At 38.3% G+C, this 24,822-nt stretch overlaps 1 protein-coding gene across 1 annotated transcript; it reads left to right on the top strand.

The window, feature by feature from the left end:
• The first annotated feature begins 485 nt into the window (after positions 1–485).
• On the top strand, positions 486–24,822 carry LOC129453433 (calpain-2 catalytic subunit). The gene is made up of 22 exons (XM_073862110.1): positions 486–855; positions 4,711–4,952; positions 5,798–5,867; positions 6,341–6,459; positions 8,270–8,403; positions 11,060–11,228; positions 11,355–11,438; positions 11,537–11,622; positions 14,161–14,235; positions 17,747–17,907; positions 17,979–18,148; positions 18,321–18,332; positions 18,425–18,636; positions 21,829–21,865; positions 22,242–22,307; positions 22,417–22,474; positions 22,560–22,624; positions 22,789–22,878; positions 23,164–23,242; positions 23,357–23,473; positions 23,566–23,621; positions 23,712–24,822. Exons 2-22 carry the CDS (start codon positions 4,716–4,718, stop codon positions 23,733–23,735), a joined length of 2,121 nt encoding a protein of 706 aa, XP_073718211.1. The 5' UTR covers positions 486–855; positions 4,711–4,715; the 3' UTR covers positions 23,736–24,822.

The following is a 24,822-nucleotide window of genomic DNA, read 5'->3' as shown; positions in this document are numbered from 1 at the left end:
CGTTTCAACAGTCAGACATGTATTTAGCATTAAGTCCAGAAAAAAATGTAACTTTTGATTAGGGATGCTTAATGATTAATCACGCACATACATGATGTAAACAAAAACTTTTATTCTGGTATAGATGAATCGCGATTAATCGTTAAGCATCCCTAGTTTTGATATTATGAACTATATCTATAATGCATAGTACTAGTAGGCCTAACATCCATACGCAGCACAAAAGTCCGGCATCGTCCATAAATTCGAAGTACAGGCCGAGATAGCAGCTTTACCTAGCTACTTCCTTTGACAAGACCCCTGTTATAAGATGGCGGCGGTATACATCTATGGAAAAGAGGTATGAGGTGGTTTTGCAACACCTTGCCCAAGCAACTTGTATCTTTTCTTTCTTTGCTTATGAATAGAGAAATAAGGACCACCTATCCTATAGAGTGACAAAAGGAATTAGTATTTATCCTGTTAGAGAATAGAGGTGACAAACATGTTCTAATATGAATAAAGTTTAATTTCTGTTATATTAGTGTTTGTTTGTTTCTTTTTCTCTTCCCTTGAATGTTCCACTTACTCATAAGAGGAAGTCGATGTGTCAAGTGTGGCTTGGGTGTTATAAATATGGGAGGTGCAGACTGATCTGGGCCGTTCCTGTGGTGAAGACTGCTCACATTTTATTTTTGAATTGTTATGAAAAACTTCGTAAACTTCTTTAAATTAAGTCTCTGAGTGAGTTTATTTATTTAAAGGAGACAGTTACTTTTGAACAAATCTTAGATCAGCGCCCCAGAGCCGGATTCAGCTGAGCCTGCCACGTACACCGCCCAATACTGAATACCTAACAACGCACTCAATTAAGAGGTGAGAGAGTCAATTACTTTGCAGTGTGCATAGGCGGAGGGTGAATCAACTCCAGGGTAAGGCTAAGGAGGATTCACACCGTTTTTTATTCCACTTTGCATGATTCATTTTAATCATTCAATTGTTTTTCTTTATAAACACGAGCTACATTGACGTGATTGGCCCTCGTCTTTTGCACCACCGCGCTTTAGACGCCAAACAGTGGACCACTCGGAAAAGCCCGGATGTTGGACATGCGTTACAGGTTTTCTTTCAGGCGTCCTTGCATTTTGTGCTGAGCTTTTAAAACAATTCACAAGTGCTCTGTTCCTACAGAATCGAACTTAAAATGCAAAACCAAATTTAAATTGTTTTTTCCAAAAACCTCCAAGGAGCCACCTGCCATGGTCAACAATCTAACTCCTCCAAGCATAAACGCTTCCCATACAATCTAACCTACACCTTCAAGCCAACATGATCTCACAAATTTCCGTGGGATAGTCACGGAATTTTGTGCTCATTCCGTGGCATTCTCACAGATTTCCGCATTTTTCCGTGGCCCTGCTACGGACTGTCTTTTTCCGTGGCATTCTCACGGATTGGTTACTCAATTGCTTTTTCCTATTTTCAAACCATTTTCGCTTCAGTTTAGGGTTAGATTTGGTGTTTGCGTTAGTATGTCACTTTAACTATTGGTTTATACTATTTTTTCTGATTTATTCTTTTATATTATCTAAACTTTAAACAAATGTTGCCTGTCGTTGGGGTTAGAGTTGGGTTTTGGTAGGGATGTAATTTAATGTAAATCTAACCCTAAACTAGTGATGCACCGATGTATCGGCCACCGATATTTATCGGCCGATTTTTTATGAATTTGAAACCATCGGCATATCGGCAATGGCACGAGAAAGGCCGATACCGATTGTTTATTAATTAACTGCATAAAGAAATCCATTATATGTAAAAAATGAGTTAATGTTGTTAATAAAATAAATGCTGAATAGCAAAAACCACCTTTGAAGGCTGTCATGCTGTCTTATTATATTTGTTTTAGCTTAATTTGTGCCTCTCTTATTATGTTGGTCAGTTGAATGTTAATTAGATCCAATCCATGTTCAGTAAAAATAATTTGATGCAGAAATAAACTAGCTAATAGATCAACTATATAGTATTGTATACAAGTGTTTAATATCGGTATCGGCATCGGTATCAGCCAGAAGTTGTCTGTTTAAATCGGAATCGGTATCGGCCCAAAAAAATCCTATCGGTGCATCCCTACCCTAAACCGAAGTGAAAATGGTGAGAGGGTGGGACAGAGCAGTTGAGTTGCCAATCCGTGAGAATGCCGCGGAGAAATGAGCGCAGAATTCCGTGACTATGCCACGGAAATTCGTGAGATCAGGTTGAATAAAAAAAGCTATACGTTCAGAAATTAATTTTAAAATAAAGCAAGCTATATGTTCAGAAATTAATTTTAAAATAAAGCAGGCATGGTGTATTGGTGATTTGGCATGGCAGTCAATAATAATAAATAGCCATTGCCTTACCTTATGAAGCAAAATCCTGCGTTTGGACATCGTATCATCAATTAATCAAAGTTTAGTGCTGTTGTTATTTCAACTGCAAACTTGAATTTGATGAGTTGCTGTTGTTCTGATCCATAAAACATGATGTCTTAGTCTTGAAATATGTGCGTATGTCCAAGTTTGTAAAATGCTTAAAATGTTGGCTGGCTGCAACAGCTCATATCTCAGCTAAGTTACGCTCATTATCCCGCGTTGTTTTAAGCACGTACCATAAAAATATGAATTTATTAAGATTTAATATGAATTAATTTTTAAACCGGTAAAGCACCTGTAAAGCACCTGTGTAGAACCATATAGGGGCCATATAGCACATACATAGCACTATATGGTTCTACACAGGTGCTTCACTGGTGCTATAAAGCAGTAAAAATGGCTCCTCTATGACTACAAGCAAAGAACCACTTTTGGTGCTATATAGCACCGTTTTTTTTCAGAGTGTGCAAATGCAATGCTCAGTTAACTGAAATAAACCAGGCTTGGTGACGTATGCAGCCTCCATATGCGACCTCCGGAGGACGCAGACTTCTGTTTGAGAAACGTCTGCTATTTGGATTTTTCGACAGAGAAAACTGTTTTGAGCAGTTGTGAGCAGTATTTTCATGTAAAACCAGCAGAAACAGCTGCCTTTCAGATAGTGATATGCGCGGAAATGTTTTTACAGCGATTCGAGTCTCAATCACTTATCACTGAGTCCCCAGCCTTACACACGCTCGGCCCATGGAAGTAAGGGTTTGGTTTATCTAAGTGTACGTTTGTAGGATGATGTGGACGATGAATTGCTGAATTCAGGCGGGATATCAAATACAACAGACATATGTATGAAGTTTAAAATTTAGCCTTGCATTACGTTTATATCTTACAGTTAGTATAATGCATGCAGTAATTTTTTACTCAAAATCAACACAAAATCACATTTTATGTGTTAAATAGGATAACACAAAACAATGTAGCGGAAGATTTTCCCAATTTTTTTAAAAGAACCGCCCCTCCACTTAAAAAAAAATACACACCTCCTCCCAAAAGGGGAACACCTATTAATGTGTGCACGAGAGAGAGCCTGCACGAGCGTAGTTCTCTTCACACTGTTTTCAAGTTGCTGCCGGCATGGCTCATACATTGAGATGTTTACCGTGTCTGTGCAGTTTGTGACTTATGCTAATCATAGCTTACATCAACTTTTACTAGCAGTGATTTTAAATGGATTTCTCCAAACAGCATGCCAAATTTTACCTGTCGAGTAGACACTTTGTGCCTGAGGCATCAATGGGAAGCCCCTGTGTGAAATATTCTCCCAAAAACACTCTGGTCTTGTTTCTTTTTTTCTTGTCATACAATTCGTAGACACTTTCTCTTGCGACCCTCAGACATTTTGAAAAAACACTGTGAGAATGCGAGCTTCAATGAATGGCTGAAACCGTAGCCCACCACACATTCTGTATACACCTGAAGGTGCACATGCGCAGATAGCAATTCTAGGGACGAGCGCGTATGATGGCCTTAAATAAACAAATCATCAGAATGATTGACAACAGGATGACCAATAGTCTTAATGATCCACCCGGAAAAAGAAAATCTTATTTACCTTTAAGTTTCCTGTGTGTTTTTTTTTTACATTGTGTGCAATTTTGTATAAAGCACCATATAAATAAATTTCAATTAAATATTCCATATGTCCATTAAAACAACAGGGAATTGTTCCTGGGGTTTGCTATTTAAATATTATAATTAATAGAGACACCTCTAAATTACTGCTAGTGCAACATTTGCTATGTACAGTTGGCATTACATCTGTTACTTACCAGGTCTGCTAATATACAGTATATGTGACCCTGGACCAAAATACTATATCAGTGTACTCAAGGCTAGATCAAAATAAAGATCCCACAAGTTCCATAAAAATTCTAGGAAAGAGATGATCATCTTTCTTCTCCCCCTCCCCTCAGTGTTTGTTAACATATCAAATTTAAGATTTATGTTAGTTTCTTTATCAGCATAGTAATTACCCACATATTGTACCGTTATTGTATAAGTCAATTCTTTTTAATTTATTTCAAATATTTTTTCATAAACAATCAACAGGACCAATAAATGTTTTCCAGCTAAATGTTTTATCTGATATAAATGTTTCTTTGCACTTAACACAATGATGTATTCACAGATAAGCGTGACTCCGCCCCCTCATCATTTTAATGGCAGACCTCACACTTAAAAACCAGCAATCTGTGCCCATGTAACTACTCACACACTATACTGCATTTGTTGATTTTATAAAAAAAAAATTGATAAATAGGCAGAATGAGCAGCACTGCCAAGTTTCTTGCTAAAAGGCTGGATAGAGAAGACGGTGTTGGGACAAACAAGAAACCGATACCATTCAACAAGCAGGACTACGAGAGTCTGAAACGTGAATGTTTGGAGAAAAATACATTGTTTTGTGATCCAACCTTCCCTGCGGATTCTGAGTCTCTGGGCTACAAGGAACTGGGACCGAATTCCTCCAAGGCAAAAGGAGTGGAGTGGAAAAGACCAAAGGTAATGTAATGTTTGTGTGTTTACATGTTTGGATTTTGGGAAACTGTCCTCAAAGCAGACTTACACATCATCTAACACTGCAAGAAAAGCACATCTATAATTACACCTCCAGCATTATGCTGTCTTGTGCCAATCAGTAGCTGTCATTTACCTTCATCCATTATGCTGTTATCTCAATAAACATACCCATTGTTGTCACTTACCACCTGCCTTTGGTCTTGTTGTGTCCGAATCAGTGAGTGGGTTGAAAGTCATTTGAATTTTATTAATTTTAATTCTTTCAAATCAAATTACCTATAAATGTAATTCTTTCAAACAGATTCCTATGTTGTAAAACATAGTTGAATAGTTAGATATCAAACCATATTGTGTGAATTTGGGTTTAACCAAAGAAAATATGTTTAAAGGAACACGCCCACATCTTGGGAATTTAGCTTATTCACCATATCCCCCAGAGCGAGTCCATACATACATACCTTTCTCATCTCCATGCGTGCTCTAACACTGACGCTGCCCCCGCTAGCTAAGCTTAGCACAAAGACTGGAAGTGAATGGCTCCAGCTAGCATACTGCTCCCAATAAGTGACAAAATAAAGTCTTTGTGCTAAGCTAAGCTTGCGAGGGGTGCGTCAGACAGAGCTACAGCACGCACATAGATGAGAAAGGTATGTATGAACTTATCTAACTCTGGGGATAAGGTGAATAAGCTAAATTCCCAAAATTTGGGCGTGTTCCTTCAACCATATATGTAGGCTATTTGATAAAAGCAAATATGAGATTGTTATTCATGTTCGCCATTAGGCACAAAAAGTTTTAATTGTGTTTTAATCTTTCCTCTTTTAAAGGAGCTGTGGCCAAACGCTCAGTTTATTGTGGATGGTGCCAATCGGACTGACATCTGCCAAGGGAAATTAGGTAAACTTAAGATACATGTCATGGTGTAGGGAGACCAGAGCAGTCATGTAGCGATCCCACATGGCACATATACATTTAGAACCTGATATTAATGGAAAAAAAAAACTAAACTAATAAACTTGCGTCAATTGCATTTGCAGAAAGAAACCTAAAATGCAAATTAATAATATTTTAGAATTGTGCATACTGCCCAACCAAAAATGTGGAAAACACATTGAGATATTAGGGGAATGTAGCTTAGTGGTTAGGTCAGTAACTCAAAGATTTTAGGTTCAAACACAGGTTTATTAATGAACTACAACCAGTGTATCCTTTAGTAAGTAAACCTACTGTATTGTATGTTGATACATCAGCAACATGCTAAGCCCAGAATGAATGTACTCTTAATGACTTTGCATAAAAGCATCAGCTACTGTAAATGAAGAATAACCAAATAAGAAGTCTGTATTTAATGACTTATGATCTCTGTGCAGGTGACTGTTGGCTTCTGGCAGCCATTGCCTCTTTGACTCTAAACCACAATGTTTTGGAGCGTGTAGTCCCGCCTGATCAGAGCTTTTCAGATGGTTACGCCGGCATCTTTCACTTTCAGGTCAGATTTGTCATGAACATTCAGTTTGGTCTATATATCTCCAACAATCATTTGTAAGATATTTGCATTAAAATATCCAAAAGCTTAGTGTGGCTTATAGTATTGTATTTTTGAATCCAGTCCGGCACTGATCTGACTGTCATTCGTGCGATTTGAAATTATGGTCTGTTTTCACTTAATGATAGAAAATAGGTTCCTAACTGAATGAAACATGAATCATTGGGCCCTATTTTAACGATCTGAAACGCAAGTCCGAAGCGCAAAGCGCAAGTGACTTTGTGGGCGGATCTTGGGCACTGTTGCTATTTTCCCGGCGGGAGAAATAAGTCTTGCGCCGGGCGCAAATCAATAAGGGGTTGGTCTGAAGTAGGTTCATTATTCATAGGTGTGGTTTGGGCGTAACGTCAAATAAACCAATCAGAACGCTATCCAACATTCCCTTTAAGCGCAAGGGCGCAAGTTCCAAGGCGGGTTGCTATTATTATGACAGATTTGACAGGCGCACGCCAGGAGCGGTTCACAGCCGAGGAGACCCACGTTCTTGTAAGAGCAGTCAAAGACAGAGAAGTTGTTTTGTATGGGGATGGGAGAAACCCGCCCAAATCAGCGTCGGTTAAACAGGCGTGAGAGGAAATAGCCGCAATTGTCTCATCAGCTGCGCCAAGCACTACAATGATGAGACGGGGGGATCCCAAGCTTGCCAGCATAAATCGGGCACGCCGGGCACACAGGAGGACATCGCTGCGTCCACCCTCACCGCTGAAAGGGTTTGGGGGCTTTGAAATCGGACACAAGAAACGCAAGCAAGGTTCAACCCCAAAGTAAACTTACAAATCAAGTTCACATACATGAAGGTTTCTTATGAAAACATTTTAATTATTATTTAGATAAACGTAATACAGCTACACAACAAACTTATGAAAATATTTTAATCGTTATTTGCATGATAATTGTTTAACGCTGCCACACAAAATAAATAAAAACTATCACCACAATGCTCACCACAATGATTTCCCTTATCTCATGTGTTAATATTTTTATTGTAACAATTTGTGATTTAATGATTTCCCTTATCTTATATTTTTTATTGTAACAATTTATGATTTGCAAAAATAACTATTGCATCTATGTAGATTAGATAAGCAATGCGCGTTGTGCACGCTATACATTATGGTCAAGCATGCGCCCTTAAAATAGCATAATGAACCACGCGCAACGCGCCACTGACTTTAGACTGTTTTTTTTGGGTTAGTAGCGCAATTGTTTTTTGAAACAGCAAAATAGCATAAGAGATGGTTTGCGCCGGAGCACGCCTCCTTTTTTGCGCTGAACCGCCCAGGGAGCGCAAGTTCATTCCCTAGTTTGCCGACGTGCGTCTGTGGAGGTAAAAACCCGCTGTGCGCCAGTGCAAAATACGAAATGATACATGCGTCACTGACAAAGTCAATTGCGCTGGGTGCAAGATAGGGCCCATTGTGTGTTTCTGTACCTAAAGTAAACACAGAGATGATCAAAATCAATGCTTTGACAAAATAATAAAATTCAGTAAAAGTTTCAGTATTGTATCTCGAAGCTTTAGTTTATAATATATAATTTATTGGAATAAACATGTATCACATATTTGTTATTTTATGGTCATGACTACATTGACGCCCTAAATATCAAAATTTATTTTGCGACTTTAAACTTGCGGGGTCACATCACATTTAAAAATGGTAAAACCTAATTGAATTTTTTAAAGTTTGAGTTTGGTTAAAAACATGTTTGACAATAAAAGAGGGTCCGACTGATGCCGATCTGCTCTTTGTAGTTCTGGCAGTATGGTGAATGGGTGGATGTTGTCATTGATGATCGTCTGCCTACCAAAGACGGAAAGCTGCTGTTTGTTCATTCAGCAGAGCATTCAGAGTTCTGGAGCGCCCTGCTGGAGAAGGCATATGCAAAGTGAGTGTGTGTATGAGATATTAAGAGGTACAAGTCATGTGTTTATTTATAATGAAAAGTACTGGAGTCATTTAAAATGATGGGTAAGTACTGCCCTGGAAAAGTAGAAAAAAGATCTGCACACTGATACATTCCCTTTATTTCAAAACGTTTAAAAACAGCAACGTTTCGGTCATACAAGACATATAGGCAGTGTCTGAAATGGCCCCCTATTCCCTTTAAATGTCAAATTTGCAAGATATTTGGAGTAAAATATCCAAAAACCACTAGGCCAGTGTTATACAGTGCCTTGCGAAAGTATTCAGCCCCCTTGAACTTTTCAACCTTTTGCCACATTTCAGGCTTCAAACATAAAGATATAAAAATGTAATTTTTTGTGAAGAATCAAAAACAAGTGGGACACAATCATGAAGTGAAACGAAATTTATTGGACATTTCAAACTTTTTAAACAAATAAAAAACTGAAAAATTGGGCGTGCAAATTATTCAGACCCTATTCAGTGAGGATCTTTGAATGATCCAATGTTGAGCTAAATGACAAATGATGATAAACAGATCCACCTGTGTGTAACCAAGTCTCTGTATAAATGCTCCTGCTCTGTGATAGTCTCAGAGGTCCGTTTAAAGCACAGAGAGCATCATGAAGAACACCAGGCAGGTCTGAGATACTGTTGTGGAGAAGTTTAAAGCCGGATTTGGATACAAAAAGATTTCCCAAGCTTTAAACATCCCAAGAAGCACTGTGCAAGCGATAGTATTGAAATGGAAGGAGTATCAGACCACTGCAAATCTACAAAGACCCGGCCGTCTGTCTAAACTTTCAACTCAAACAAGAAGACTGATCAGAGATGCAGCCAAGATGCCCATGATCACTCTGGATGAACTGCAGCTGAGGTGGGAGAGTCTGTCCCATAGGACAACAATCAGTCGTATACTGCACAAATCTGGCCTTTATGGAAGAGTGGCAAGAAGAAAGCCATTTCTTAAAGATATCCATAAAGTGTAGTCTAAAGTTTGCCACAAGCCACCTGGGAGACACACCAAACATGTGGAGGCAGGTGCCCTGGTAAGATGAAACCAAAATCAAACTTTTTGGCAACAATGCAAAACTTTATGTTTGGCGTAAAAGCTCATCACCCTGAACACACCATCCCCACTGTCAAACATGGTGGTGGCAGCATCATGGTTGGGGCCTGCTTTTCTTCAGCAGGGACAGGGAAGATGGTTAAAATTGATGGGAAGATGGATGGAGCCAAATATAGGACCATTCTGGAAGAAAACCTGATGGAGTCTGCAAAAGACCTGATACTGGGATGGAGATTTGTCTTCCAACAAGACAATGATCCAAAACATAAAGCAAAATCTACAATGGAATGGTTCACAAATAAACATATCCCGGTGTTAGAATGGCCAAGTCAAAGTCCAGACCCGAATCCAATCGAGAATCTGTGGAAAAACCTGAAAACTGCTGTTCACAAACGCTTTCCATCCAACCTCACTGGGCTTGAGCTGTTTTGCAAGGAGGAATGGGCAAACATTTCAGTCTCTCGATGTGCAAAACTGATAGAGACATACCCCAAGCGACTTACAGCTGTAATCGCAGCAAAAGGTGGCGCTACAAAGTAGCCTGTTGGGGGTAAATGAGGGAGGAAAAGAATAAAAACTGATGCTGCACAAAAACAAAAAAAAAACACCAAAGCCAATGTTTTTACCAATCTTTGGCATGCCCAAGACTGTGAAAAAGGTAAAAAAAAGTCCACTCCACAATCACTTTTTATATTGAAAATCAGTCAATTTGTGTTTTTCCCCCAAATCAGTGACACCACTTATGAGCTTGGCAATTAAAGAGTTAAAATCATGGACATTTTGTAAACATTTGGTAGGTTTGATCAGTACTGAGGTTGATTAACAGATTTATGAAAAAAAGAAAAAAAATTAATCTGACACATTTTTACAGCCGTTTAATTCAGTGGCCTTTTTGTACGCAAAAAATAGTGAATGGGAACAACCCAAAAGGGTTAAACTAATGCCAAGTGCTAGTCGGATCTCCAAAATCCACCCGCCTGATGTGCCACTATCCCATCTAGACTGTGATTTTAGTCCGGTACTAGCCTTTATTCAGATAATAATGAGTGTACAACTCACAGCTCTCCGCTACTCGTCTATTGAGGCTCACGTTAGATTAATTCTCGCTTCTTGCTGGAAGATGAAAAAGCTGATGGAAGGCTCCAAGTATCCGATTTACACACTCGTTTTCATTCACTCATTTGAGTGAACTATATTAGTGGAGTAATATAGAGAATAGTAAATGAGAGTATGGGGGCCATTTCAGCCACAGCCACAGTGTGCATGGGATTGATAATATGTTGCATATCTGACTTCTACTCTGCAAAGTAGTAAATATTCAATAATAATTTGTTTGTGTTGCTCAACTGGTAAAGCATGACATTAACAACACCAAGGTTATTGGTTGAAATTCTAAGAAAACGCACAACTAAAAATCTTTAAATGCTTATACCTAATTTATACAATGCTGCATTGCACAATGACCATGGTTTTCTTTTCTAGGAAACACACATACTAGAATGGTATATCTTTGGTTAAGTCACTTTGGATAAGGGCTTGACAAATGCATTAATGTCAATATATTTTAAAGGGTCAACGGCTCGTATGAAGCTCTGATTAGCGGCAGAGCCACTGAGGGTTTTGAGGACTTTACGGGAGGTATTGCTGAGATCTATAAGCTGAGTAAAGCCCCTCCAGATCTGTTTAAGATCATTCAGAAAGCACTTGGGTTGGGCTCCCTGCTTGGCTGCTCAATTGTTGTGAGTATTTATATTTGTTTCTTTGGCCATAGCATAAAGGCAATGACAACACAACTTTTATTAAATCTAAACCATTTTATCCTGCTAAAAACAGCTCAAACTAGTATTATTTGTCCTGTTTTCTAGGCTACCAATGCAAATGAAACGGAGGCAGTGACCAGCCTAAAGTTGGTGGAAGGACATGCATACTCTGTCACTGGTGCAGAGGAGGTGAGATAATGTTTGTAAAGCTATGGTAAAACTTACTAAAATGCTGAAATATGAAGTATAACTGGAAGGAGTCCTGCTGATTCCCCCCTTAAATTCAGGTTCACTACCATGGGGGTCTGGTGCAGCTGGTGCGTCTTAGGAACCCGTGGGGTTATAAAGAGTGGACGGGTGCATGGAGTGATAAGTGAGTTCATTTCTGACTTGTTGGTTAGATATAGGATGTTAGATATGCAGCCATTCAGCTATTTAAAGTGTAAATAGATGCCAATTTGACAAGTATGACTTTTTTAAGATTGGCTTTTCTGAAACTGAACGCAGAATGTAGTTAATATTTTTCAGTCCACCTTTAAAAGCTGCATCCAAATTGCGTCCTCCGAAGACCAACATAAAGTAACAATACACATATTTTAGTCTTTTTGTATCAGTTTGAAGAGTGAAGCATTTGGATTGAATTATTGGGATCATTTTGTACTTTACTCTTGTCATGATTCTGCCCTATTGTCCTCATGACAGGCCCATGCTTTCGGTGCTAGCACATGGCCTTTGTTTGTGCTGTGTGCTTCTTCTTACCCCGCCCCCTCGTCTCATCGTTAATCTCCTTGTTATTGTTTGATGCATATTACCTGTTCCCCTTTTTATTTTCTCCCTTATTTAAAGTCCTTCTTGTTTGCTGTCCTGTGCTCTGTCGAGTCTAGTGAGCCATAGTTTATGTTTGTGAAGGCTTTTGTCAAGTTAAGGTCTCGTTATAGTTGTGCGTAGGTCCTATGGCATAGCCGCGACGGCATAGGTTCTGCGTCGGTTTTCATTTATACTTTTGCGTTGTTCTTCGCGTTGGCGTGCAAACACGCGCAGACTGCTGGTAGGCAGTATCCACGACTGTAACCATAGTAGCAGCGCAACCGTCAAAGAAGAAGAAGCTTGGCAAGTTAACCCAAAAACGAAGAAGAAACAGCAACTTGATGTATATGATTTGAAAAGACCAGCAATGATGGAAGTAAATAAACAGCGACTTTTGTTGCAGTTTGAGTTAAATCTCTCCTCAACTCGGCTAATCTTTGACATGTAGTGCAGACCTTAGGGACCCTGGACTCGAGTCCACGAGGGCGCACCGGAGTCATGTTTTGGAATAGAATCGCGCGTCACGCCGGAAATAGGAAGAGAAGTTGTCCATCAGTGTGAGCTCCTCCCATCCATTGTCTGATTGCTCTTTCGCAAAGACTTCTGAGTTGGTAAAGTGTGAAGACCGCATTAGGGGTAGGGGACGCTAAAAGCACACTTTGGAGCATTAAATAAATTAAGTTATATAAATAAATATATTTAAGTTCTATAAATCATTATTATAAGATTACCATTGCAAAGATAAGAAACCGTTTTGAACGCAGATTTTTGTGTATTTACTCAACAACTGATTTTAAGTTATGTATAGCAGCTTTAATAAACTATTGAAGATTTCTGGAGCTGAATATCTGACAAATGTCAATATCGAACTAACTTTTATCTTGGTTTATTCAGGGCTGGACAAATGGCCAAAATTTTTATTGCCGGTATACTTCTAACTTTCGACCGATACGGTTTAAATCTGATAACGGTATGAATGTTTAAAAAAGCCTTGGGATAAACGAATGTCTGTACATACAAACGTCTAAACAAATGAATTTACCAAGTCTATGAAGCCTCCCCCTATAAAACGATATAATATTTACAAAAATAAAAATGGTATAAATTGTTCATTTTTATTTGTATTTTACAAAATTAAATGTAAACTCACTGTCAAATAATCAGACTTTAACATTAATTAATAAGGTTTATCTGAATGTCAGTCAGTGATAAATGCTGTAATGCAGGGCTCTCAAACTAATGGATCATTTTAATAACAAATTCTTCAGTCACAGTATTAATAGTTCCATAATTTTGATCAATTTAATATTATAGTAATATGTGGAAAAATGTAAATGTAAGTGTAAGTGACCTTAAAACCTTTGAATGGTAGTAGGCTATTTAATGATAAATAAGATAGTTGGACAGAAACATTTATATCAAAGCTATATTTGTAATTGCATAGCAAGCTACATAATCATATATTAGATACAAGCATACTACATCATATACATACTAATAACGAGACCAATAACTGCCTACATACTTTTATCTATTGCAGGTTTCTTTCCCTTTTTTTAACTCTAACCTGATTTTTCTCATCCGTAGTTCAGTTTGTGTTGCATAACATCTTCTGTTCTCCCTCCCTATATGGTGTCACCATTGGAAGCTGTGACTTGACACGAACCAACCCCGCACCTCCTTGTCGTATTCTGTGTGACAGCTCTTCTCTGGGCGAACACCAGATTCATTGATCGCATAAAAACAATGATATGATTTGATGCAATGCACAGATGAGCGATTTAAATCTGATCAGGCATTACGTTTTCCGGAATGCGCAGCTCAAGGTTGCTTAGCTGCGAAAGACGCCACGCACTCTGAAGGAAGAAGCGCATTGACCTGCGTTTAACACGTGTTTTTAGACGTGACATGTGAACGCCACAAGACGCTGTAATGTATATTGGAATATCGGAAATGTGTTTAGAAGCCATATCACCGTTATTGGTCAAATATATACCGCAACATATATCGATACTGGATTATTGTCCAGCCCTAGGTTTGTTCCTGACATGTCCATTCTGAGTCATTGTGTACTCTTACTGAAAACTTTGGATCTCTTTTTCAGCTCCAGTAAGTGGAATAATGTCCGACCGGAAGAGAAAGCGAAATTGAATTATTCAGCTAAGGATGGAGAATTCTGGTAAGAAAACTATTAACTGAATAGCTCAAAAATAACACTCACCCCCTGCATCCGAAATCGCATACCTTGAAAGTACATATTGAATTACATTTACATTTTGTCATTTAGCAGATGCTTTTGTCCAAAGTGACTTACAAGTGAGGTAAACAATAGAGGCAATTATAGCAACACAAGAACAGCAATACATAAGTGCACTGGAAATAGTCTCATCAAGTTTTTTTTTGAGATAAAGAGGAAGGTAAATAGAAAAAGAGATAAGAGAAAGGTAACTAAAGAAAGATAGTCATCCGTTATTAGGAAGTGAGGTAATGGTGGAAGAGATGGGTTTTTAGACTAGTCTTAAACACAGCTACAGTGTCAGCAGATCGTGTCACGACCGGCAGATCATTCCACAGTTGTGGAACAGCTCCTGAGAAGGTACGCATTAGTGTTTTTTTCCCTTTTTGAGATGACACCACAAGCTGTCGCTCGGTGGCAGAGCACAGGGATCGAGAGGGTACATAAGGCTGTATAAGCAAGTGAAGGTAAGGGGGTGCTGACCCAGTGGTGGTTTTAAAGGCCAGATGCAGAGTTTTAAATCTGATGTGAGCTGCTATAGGAAGCCAGTGTAACTTGACAAAGAGAGGAGTGACGTGCGCCCTCTTTGGCTCATTGAAGACCACTCTTGCTGCTGCATTCTGAATCATCTGTAGGGGTTTGGTCGTGCAGGCTGGAAGCCCAGCCAGTAGTGCATTGCAGTAGTCCAGCCTGGACAGGACAAGACCTTGGACCAGGACCTGCGTAGCATGCTCATTTAGGAAAGGTCTAATTTTCCTTATATTGTAGAGGATGAATCTACAACATGCTCCATGAAGCTAAGCCGATCATCAATGACAACTCCCAGGTTATTGGCTGTCCTGGAAGGCATGATGGTCGAGGAAACTAGCTGAATGGAAAGGTTGTGCTGAATCTTTGGTTCAGATGATATGACAAGCAGTTCTGTCTTCGCAAGGTTAAGCTGGAGATGGTGATCCTTTATCCAGAGTGAGATGTCCCTCAGGCATGCCAAGATGCGGGCAGAAACCGTGGGATCATCAGGGTGAAACGATAAGTGGAGTTGAATGTCGTCTGCATAGCAGTGTTAGGAAAAGCCATGTTTTTGAATGACAGAGCCCAGGGATGTCATGTATATCGAAAAGAGCAGTGGTCCAAGCACAGAGCCTTGAGGCACCCCGATATCAAGATGTTGGGGTTTGGAGACGTCACCTCTCCAGGATACCCGAAATGACCTGCCTGAGAGGTACGACTTGAACCATAGAAGCGCTGTGTCAGAGACACCCATAGACATGAGGGTCATCAGGAGGATGCGGTGATTGACCGTGTCAAAAGCGGCGGGTAGATCCAGTAAGATCAGCACAGATGATTTGGAGGCTGCCCTTGCCTGCCTTCAATGACTGAGTGCAGCGCAGTCTCAGTGGAGTGAACGCTTTTGAAACCAGACTGATTGCTATCCAGGAGGTTATTTTGTGTGAAGAAAGAGGAGAGCTGGTTGAACACCACACGTTCACGAGTCTTGGCAATGAAGGGGAGAAGAGAAACGGGTCTGTAGTTCTCTACAATGGCAGGATTGAGTGTGGGTTTCTTCAGCAGCGGGGTTATCCAAGCCTCTTTAAATGCTACGGGAAAGGTGCCAGTGGAAAGGGATGAATTGATAATGTGAGTGAGAGGAGGGATAATTGACAGAGAGGTGGCCTGAAGGAGATGGGTGGGTATGGGATCTAGCGGGCAGTAGGGCTGCACGATAAATCGCATGTGTTTGTCACGCGCATCTCGTCAGTAATGCCGGTTCCTTGATTAGTATTAAATCGCCATCAGTTGCTTTCAGATGGAGCCGCATTAACTGCACAGAGTCGTAGAACACGGACAATCGGGGCAATTTCGCATTAATTATCGCTGACTTATCGCCTGCGATATGTACGCGATATGGCCCAGCTTGTCAGGGAACTACGGCTCTGTGCAGTTAATGCCGCGCTATCTGAAAGCAGCTGATGGCGATTTAATACCAATCAAGGAACCGGCATTACTGACGAGATGCGTGTGATATCGCATGCGATTTATCGTGCAGCCATAGCGGGCAGGTAGTCGGATGGTTAGATTAGAATTAGGTGAAGTACTTACTTATCCACTGTCAGTATATTTTATATTGCATGTGTATAGTAGCCTATAGGTTAACTCCACTTACAGAAAAATCATCAATGTGCATCAAGCGTAATTTGCTTTGTTTTTAATACATTTATAGAGCCATTGTAAACGATATATGTTATAAATGATATTATTGTAATGTTAACTGTTACTGTTATTATATTACAATGCTATCATATGTTGTACAGACAGCCCTTTTTACACTAAATTAAAAGTCTTGCATCCGTCAACTACAGCATTGATTTAATTGGTTCCCCAATGTGTTTCTTGTTGACCCACCCCCAATTCATAAACTTTGGGCTTAAAGAAAATCTTGAGTTTCCCAGTATTTACGACTTTCTGGTGGCGTTCATGCAGATAAATCTTGTAAATACGATTTATCTGTCATGACTTGAGCGCAACATTCATCAGCCATGTTTTCATAGTCATAATGTGACCTGTATGTCTGCTCACCTCTACAACAACTGCAAAATTGTGTGTGTTAGACTTCATTAAGGGCCCTCAAGCATTTTAACTGGATAACTTTCTTGAATGTATACAGATAACTCCAGTGCCTTCATGAGATAGCAAAGAGTCCATCCCATGCAAACTGAGAAATCTCGGTGGATGCAGTATACAAGCCGGGGATTTTTTGCTTATGGTTTTGAACATATTATTCACCAATTATCTTCTGCTATTTCAACCCATTCTCACCCCATGGCGTCAATATTTGACGCACTTGACCATTCGTCAATATGTGACGGGGAGGGTATACCTTTCGCGTCATTTTTTGACGAACTGGGGACTTCAATACTATTACGTCCGTTGCATTCTCTTTCCTATTTTCTTACCATTTTCGCGTCGGTTTAGGGTTAGATTTACATAATGACATCCCTACCCAAACCTAACTCTAACCCCAACGCCAGGTGACAACTGTCATACCTAACTGTAACCCCAACGCCAGGTGACAACTGTTTAATTTCGCGTAATCCAACCCTAAACCGACGCGAAAATGTTAAGAAAATAGGAAAGAGAATGCAACGGACATAATAGTATTGAAGTCCCCAGTTCGTCAAAAAATGACGCGAAAGGTATACCCTCCGCGTCACATATTGACGCATGGTCAAGTGCGTCAAATATTGACGACATGGGGTGAGAATGTGTTGGCTATTTAGTATGAGTGATCTCAGATTTTTTTGTAGTGACATTTTACAATAATTTTATAAATACAGCTTCAGAACACAGAAGCTTTTTGTGGTTTTGAGGCCAAAGATACGTGTACTCCATTGACAAACCAAATGTAACTTTTTGCAGAAATACCTTTAATGCACACGCTTTCCCTTCCTGTCAGGATGGCATATTCAGACTTTGTGCAGTATTTCTCAAGGCTGGAGATTTGTAATCTGACTCCAGACACTTTGACCAGTGAAGAGGTGAGGCACTGGAACTACTGCCAGTTTGATGGCACCTGGAAAGTGGGATGCACCGCAGGAGGCTGCCGTAAAAATAAAGGTATCTTAAACCAATCAAAAGATCACAACACAAATGTGTGTTTTCTAAGTCTTCCCACTTTCTCTCTCCAGATACGTTCTCCTCAAACCCTCAGTTTGTGATCAAGCTTGAGGATGTTGATGATGACCCTCATGATGGAAAGGATGGTTGCACTTTGCTGGTGGGACTGATGCAGAAAGATAGGCGCAAAGACAAACACATTGGACGGGACCTAAAAAGCATTGGCTTTTATATCTATGAGGTAACCCAACACTGGATACACGCAGCACGCAAAACTACACAGATATTGCCACTGAAAATATTGCCAACATTACTTATAACATATTTTGCTTGTAATTGTGCAAACAAACTTGATATTTTGTATCTCACTTTTAATATTAAAAAAGTAATATCCTGTTGTATGTGTGTTTCAGGTTCCAGATAAGGTGTGTACATGCTCTATTTGTTTTGTACATTAGGGTAACAGGATCTTTTTCCAAGTTTGTTGATGTGTTTGTGGCTATGAATGTTTTTGCAGTACAAGGGTCGCAGTAATGTTCATCTCGGCTCGGATGTGCTGCTGCATGAAAAATCAGTTGCAAATATCAATGATTTCACCACACGGCGAGAGATAAGCGAGCGCTATAAGTTGCCTCCTGGAGAATATGTCATCATTCCCTGCACTTTTAAGCCAAATCTGCAGGGAAGTTTCATACTGCGTGTGTTTACAGAGAAAAAGGCGACCGCCAGGTTTGTTCAAAATGTTTTTTTTATACTAGGATACTGTCAAGGTGTGTGTAATGAAGGAACAGGTCTCAGAAAACAATACCCTTATGTCATCCAAGATGTATATGACTTACTTCATTGAGTTGAACACGTTTATACTGTATATGTTCATGTTATATTCTTATATTATACTTAAAAAGGTGACGCTGCAAAATCACATCCAAATGATATGTCTTCTGTAGTAAAAACATTTAATAAACCACTAGGTTTAGCCATTTTAGGTACTATCTAAGATATCATGACAACATTTTAATAAAAAGATATTTGTTAGTGTTCAACAGAAGAAATAAAGTCATATACATCTTGGATGGCATGAGGGGGAGTAAATTAAATAATGTTTTTATTTTATTTGGTGGACTACTTTTTCTTTAAAGGTGCCGAAGAATGGAAAACTGTATTTACCTAGGCATAGATTAATAATACGTGTTTTGGACATGGTAATGGCATATCGTGAGCACACGATTGTTTCCTTCTTATGTAAACCTTGCTGGAAAACAGGCCAATCTCAACACCAACTGTGACATTACAGTTGCTGTACATTACATTAATTACAATGTTGTAGGGGTGACTGCGAACAGTCGAAAATTCAATGCTTTGATAGGTGAAGGCTGATTTGACTACCAATCTCACAGTCGAATAGTCGCAGATGTGTTATAAAATGGGGATTATTCAATTTTTTATCTGATTTCACTTATAGCTTTCACGGAATATATTAATATACAGCCTATTATTAATATTATGATAATACTATGCAAATTATATGTGAAAAAATTGGTTAATAAATCCAACAACCCCTGTGACAGGTCTACCCAGATAGCAAAATTGCTGTGGCCCAGATCTGGTTCACATCTGACACCTTCATCTGGCCTACCTTTGGCATGGAATGATGGCACTTGAGTGGTCCACCTCTTTTTTCCAGATCTTTACCAAAAGCAAACCATAGAAACGCCACATGTCAGCCAAACACAAAGCAAATAATGCAGATCTGGCCCAAATCTGGGTAATAGTTAATTTAAATTTTGGCCCAGATTCAGCCCAGACCCAACACCATTATCTGGTCCACACCTGGATTGATGGCACTTGTGGCACTTGTGTTGTCTTGCCCACAAGGAAGCCAGAGTGATGACACAAACAGAGTATAAATCTCAACCATGGTGACAATTAAATGAAAAACTTCATGCTGCAATGCATGCTGTGTATTAACAAATTACAAATCTCATCCAGGACTCCCAGCATGCACTGCGACATGGCTAAATAATGAACATTTTACAATTTTCTTTGTCACCATGGTTGAGATTCATAGTCTGATTCTTGATGTTTGTACGTCCCAAGTGTGCAACAGTTATTTTTTGCCAAAATTTCTAAAACTCCTTAATGACAAACTGCTGTGAAAGTGCTGGATCTCATATACAACATTGACAGAAAACAAACTTTTGATTAATAGGAAAACCTTTAATCAGATGATGATTTTTACCATTATATACTAACCACCACAAAATTGCACTATTAACTTAACATTGCCATAACAAGTGTATTTTATACACACAAAGCAAGGCAGCCAAGAAAAATTGGTAAAGAAGTCAAGAGTCCAACTAAAACAAACACTAATCACAATAATGGTGACTTAAAATTAAACAAAGCATCAACATCTAAACCTAATAAGTGAATTGTGTTTTCTACAGCAATCTTTTTACTGAAGATTCAGAAATGTTTCTCTATCATTTACATAACAATCAAACAAGTCAATATAATAAACAGTTGTTGTTTTAAACGTTGTGTGAATATTAAAACAGGACATTGTCATAACGTTTAAAAATGGTAAAATGTAACATTCCTTTAACGTTCAGACAACACAGAAACGTTTTTAGAACTTCAAGAAAACTGGACACGTTTTATGTTGGCAGAAATTTTTTGGGAATGTTGGGAACTTTCAGGGAACGTTCTTAGAACTTTTCTCTGTTAAATGGATCACTTCAGACTCACACACAGACGAGCCGGTGCTTACTGTGCCACATGTTTGCCAAAACCGGCCCGGATATGTTTTAAAAGAACTGGGCCACGTTTGCTGCAACATATGTGGGCCACTTTAGACACAAACCCACATGAGCCAGTTCTTACCGTGCCATATCTTTGCCAAAACTGGCCCAGACACGTTTGTAAAGAGCTGGGCCACATTTACTGCAACATGTGAGGGCCACATTTGGTTTTTTCCAAGATTAGGCCGTGTCTGTTGTGCAGCATTTTTGCCAAAGGTGGCCCATATTTGTTGTTTGATATTTGGGCCATATTTACTATTTGTCAGATGGGCCACTTTTGGTTCATTTTCAGATGACATGTTGCCGTAGGCACCGCATCTTTGCCTGCAAAGGCCCACATGTGATTTGATATATGTGGCCCATTTTTGCTATTTTACATGTGAGCCACTTTAGGTTCACATCCCTTTTATTCGGACCATAAGAAGACCAGCAGTGCCGCATCTTTGCCTGAAGTTGCCCACATGTGCTTGCTATCTGGGCACGTCCATATCAGCCCAGTCGTACGAAATTTCGTTATATGGTATTTTTTTATTCTTTTTTCGTGATTGTATAACAAATTCCTGTTTTCGTGTGATTATCACGTATTGGTTACTCAACTGTTTAGTCCTATTTTCTTACCATTGTCGCTTCGGTTTAGGGTTAGGGTTAGATTTACATAAAATGAAATCCCTAACCAAACCCAACTCTAACCCTAACGCCAGGTGACATATAAAAAAATAAATAGTATAAACCAATATATAAAGTGACATTCTAATGCAAGCACCAAATCTAGCCCTGAACCGAAGCGACAATGGTTTAGAAGTGGGAGGGAGCAGTTCAGTCACCAATACGTGATGGTCGCACGGGACAGGAATTCGTTATACGATCACGAAAAAACGCATGCATTCTTTGGCTCCTTTAAGACTACAGATATTGTATTTTTTTCTTATCTTACAAATTGTGTCTAGTTTAACTAGACATGGTGGTACTAGTTTCCTTGTCTGTTCCACATAGGGATATATTATAAACCACTATAATACTAAACACTCAAAATAACCTCAATATCTGACATGAACTTGACTTCGTCCCAAATAGTAATGATGCATGATGTATATATTTCTCTTGTCTCTTTCCCATGCAGCCCAATGGATGTTAATATCACTGCAAATATTCAAAAGGTAAATAAATCTATTAATTATAAATATGTGTACTGTTAGATATATAGAAGGAATATGGGTAGTTCAATTTCAAACAAAATATTTCAAGTTTTTGAAGCAATTATAACCATAATTGAGAGGTATTGTACTTTAAAATCCATTTGTCACACAACAGACCACTTAAAAGACAAACACAGGACTTAAAGTAATTGACCTTGTACACACATTTTAACTAATATTTAATTTATAATCATCATAATGTGAACTAAAATGTAAGATTTATGAATGTATGGCAACTATTCACATCAATATGAATTCATATATACTCTATTCATTTCCTCTGAATTAAACAAACTAAATTAATGGATAACATATAATACCATTTTATTTTTCTCAGGATCGCATATCTGACAGTGATGTGGACCCAAGTTGTAAAGAGCTTTTTATGCAGTATGCTGGAAATGTGAGATCAATTTTATCAATTTGGATTTTTGGTTTTATTTGCATGTGCAGTAGGATGTACAGTATTGATCACAATAATGTTGAGATGTAATTTTGTCTTTTCTATTCAGGACTCAGAGGTTTCTGTTTGGGAGCTAAAGCAGATGCTGTACAACTTTGTGTCTAAAAGTAAGAAAATTCACTTTTAAGCTAACTTAAGTATTCTCATTTCCTCTGTTATTCTCACACTAACATTGTATATGTTTTTACACAGGAACTGATATCAAGTCTGATGGTTTCAGTAGAGAAACGTGTCGTCACATTATCGACCTGCTAGATGTATCCTTTCCTTACTGGATATATGAACAAATTATACATTACTGGATTTTATATTGTTTAGGATATCTTTGGATACATTTATGCAGACATAATTTTATATTTTAGTGTTCTTATGTCACTTCATGAGACCATAACCCCATCATGACCCTTGACCCTCAGCTCAGAAAGATGGCAGTGGCAAACTTGGTCTGGTGGAGTTTCACAAACTGTGGATGAAGATCCAGAGATATTTGGAAATCACACAAAATAACTCAGTTATCTAGTTCGACTGTGTGCACACTGCATGGATTCAATTTAAATCCAGTTGTTACCATCTGAATTATTCAGGGGTGAATTGAATCGTAGAAAGCAGTTTAATGTCTGTAAATAAGCAAAATGTGCATGCAAAGGATTGAGAAGTGACAACTGTATTTACAGTAAAGTTACAGCAGTATAGGTGGCCATAAAGCGCAACTGTGTGTGCATGAAAGTTATGATAAATTCTTCATTGTGTTTAGTGATGTAAGCACTAAACTTTATTTTCTGTAATACCTCAACAGGAAATTTTTAAGCAGCGCGACACAGACAAGTCAGGCACTATGAGTTCATATGAGATGAGAGATGCAGTAAAAGATGCAGGTAATTATTGTTTATGCAAGTTTGTCTATAGGACAGATTATTATATATGTTTAAGATGAGTTATGAAGATGGAAAAAACTGCTCACAATGAAATTTGTTTATGTGTGTTTTCAGGGTTTGAAGTGAACGGTAAAGTACTTCAGGTGATAATCTCACATTATGCCAATAAGCAGCAAGCCGTTGACTTTGATAGCTTTGTGGGCTGCCTGATCAACTTGGAGATGCGCTTCAGTAAGTTTATCTGTTAATACAACAAGAAATATCCAACTTAATCTGTCGAGCTACCAGAAATGGCTTCCTTATTTGCTTTTTTATCTACACAGAAACGTTTCAATTGTTCGATAAGAACACCGGGAAAGTTGAGCTGGATATCCTGCAGGTGATGTGCAAATGTTAATCAGATTATAAATTGTGATGATTTTGTATAATATACTGTTTTTTTATTGTGTCTATGTGCTTTGTTTTGTAGTGGCTTTGCTTGACCCTCAATTAAAAATCGAAAAATTTCCTGCAAAAACAGAAACATTTCCAGAGGAAGGATGGTTTGGCTGATGGAGTAAAATCAGACTGATTATGTTATCTAAACCTTAAATTGTCTTCTAAAGATCTGAGTTTTGAGTATTCATTTTGCGTTTTTTATTACGTTTTTTTCATTATAAATTTCTTTTTCTTACCAATAATTATATTTACTAACATTGGTAAAATTTTACAACAAGGTTGTATTTGTTAACATTATTAAAATGAACTAACAATGAATGATACTTCTACAGCATTTATTAATCTTCGTTCATGTTAATTTCAGCATTCACTAATACATTATTAACATCAAAAGTAGTATCTGTTCACATCGGTTAATGCACAATTAATTAACATGAATATTATCATTTATTAACATTAACAAAGATGTAAAGTGTTAGCCTAACATTTACAATTTTTATATATATTCATTTTATCATTCTTTTTCTTATTTTTATTACTGTTTAATCTTCTGTCGGGTGCTGTATTGTCTTCACAAGTACGGATAAGGGAATGTCTTGACAGTACAGTAGCAGTGTGTCCACTGTCTTTGCTTACACTGTAAAAAATGTCTGTAGAAATTACAGTATTAATGGGTATTACTGGCAACTAGCTGCCAGTAACTTACTGTAGATTTTACATTTATGTTATTTACTGGCAACATTTTGTTCAAAGTTAAATGAACATGAAACATTTTTTGACTTTATCTTCTACAGTAAGTTACTGGCAACCAGCTGCAAAATTACAGCAAATTTTTTAGAGTGTAGTATAATAACAATTATGCCGGTCTTCCTGGATTTCATAATAAACATTAAACAGCCAGTCAAAATGGCCCTTTTCAGCCCTGGAGTTTCAGCTCCAAGACCGTCCCACTTTTTCCATGGTGGAATTCCAAATTAGCACTACCAAATTGGATAAATGAAGCAACAGTTAAGCTTTTACTTTTTATTGTTCAACAAATGATGTAAAGGTTAAATAATAATTAAATCATAATATACTTATTCACTTCAAAAATTTGTAATTAAAATAAAATAATAATAAACATTTATTTTACTGCATACACA

The sequence above is a fragment of the Misgurnus anguillicaudatus genome, chromosome 23, assembly GCF_027580225.2.
Source record: "Misgurnus anguillicaudatus chromosome 23, ASM2758022v2, whole genome shotgun sequence".
NCBI classification, from domain to species: Eukaryota; Metazoa; Chordata; class Actinopteri; order Cypriniformes; family Cobitidae; genus Misgurnus; species Misgurnus anguillicaudatus.
This window is presented reverse-complemented; position numbering and strand designations above follow the sequence as displayed.

Bases quoted from the DNA above. Each gene is read 5' to 3' on its own strand.
- LOC129453433 (XM_073862110.1), top strand. From the start codon at position 4,716: ATGAGCAGCACTGCCAAGTTTCTTGCTAAAAGGCTGGATAGAGAAGAC. The intron at 22,625-22,788 runs GTATCCTTTCCT...CCCTCAGCTCAG, and splicing joins ACATTATCGACCTGCTAGAT to AAAGATGGCAGTGGCAAACT. The intron at 23,622-23,711 runs GTGATGTGCAAA...TTTGTTTTGTAG, and splicing joins TTGAGCTGGATATCCTGCAG to TGGCTTTGCTTGACCCTCAA.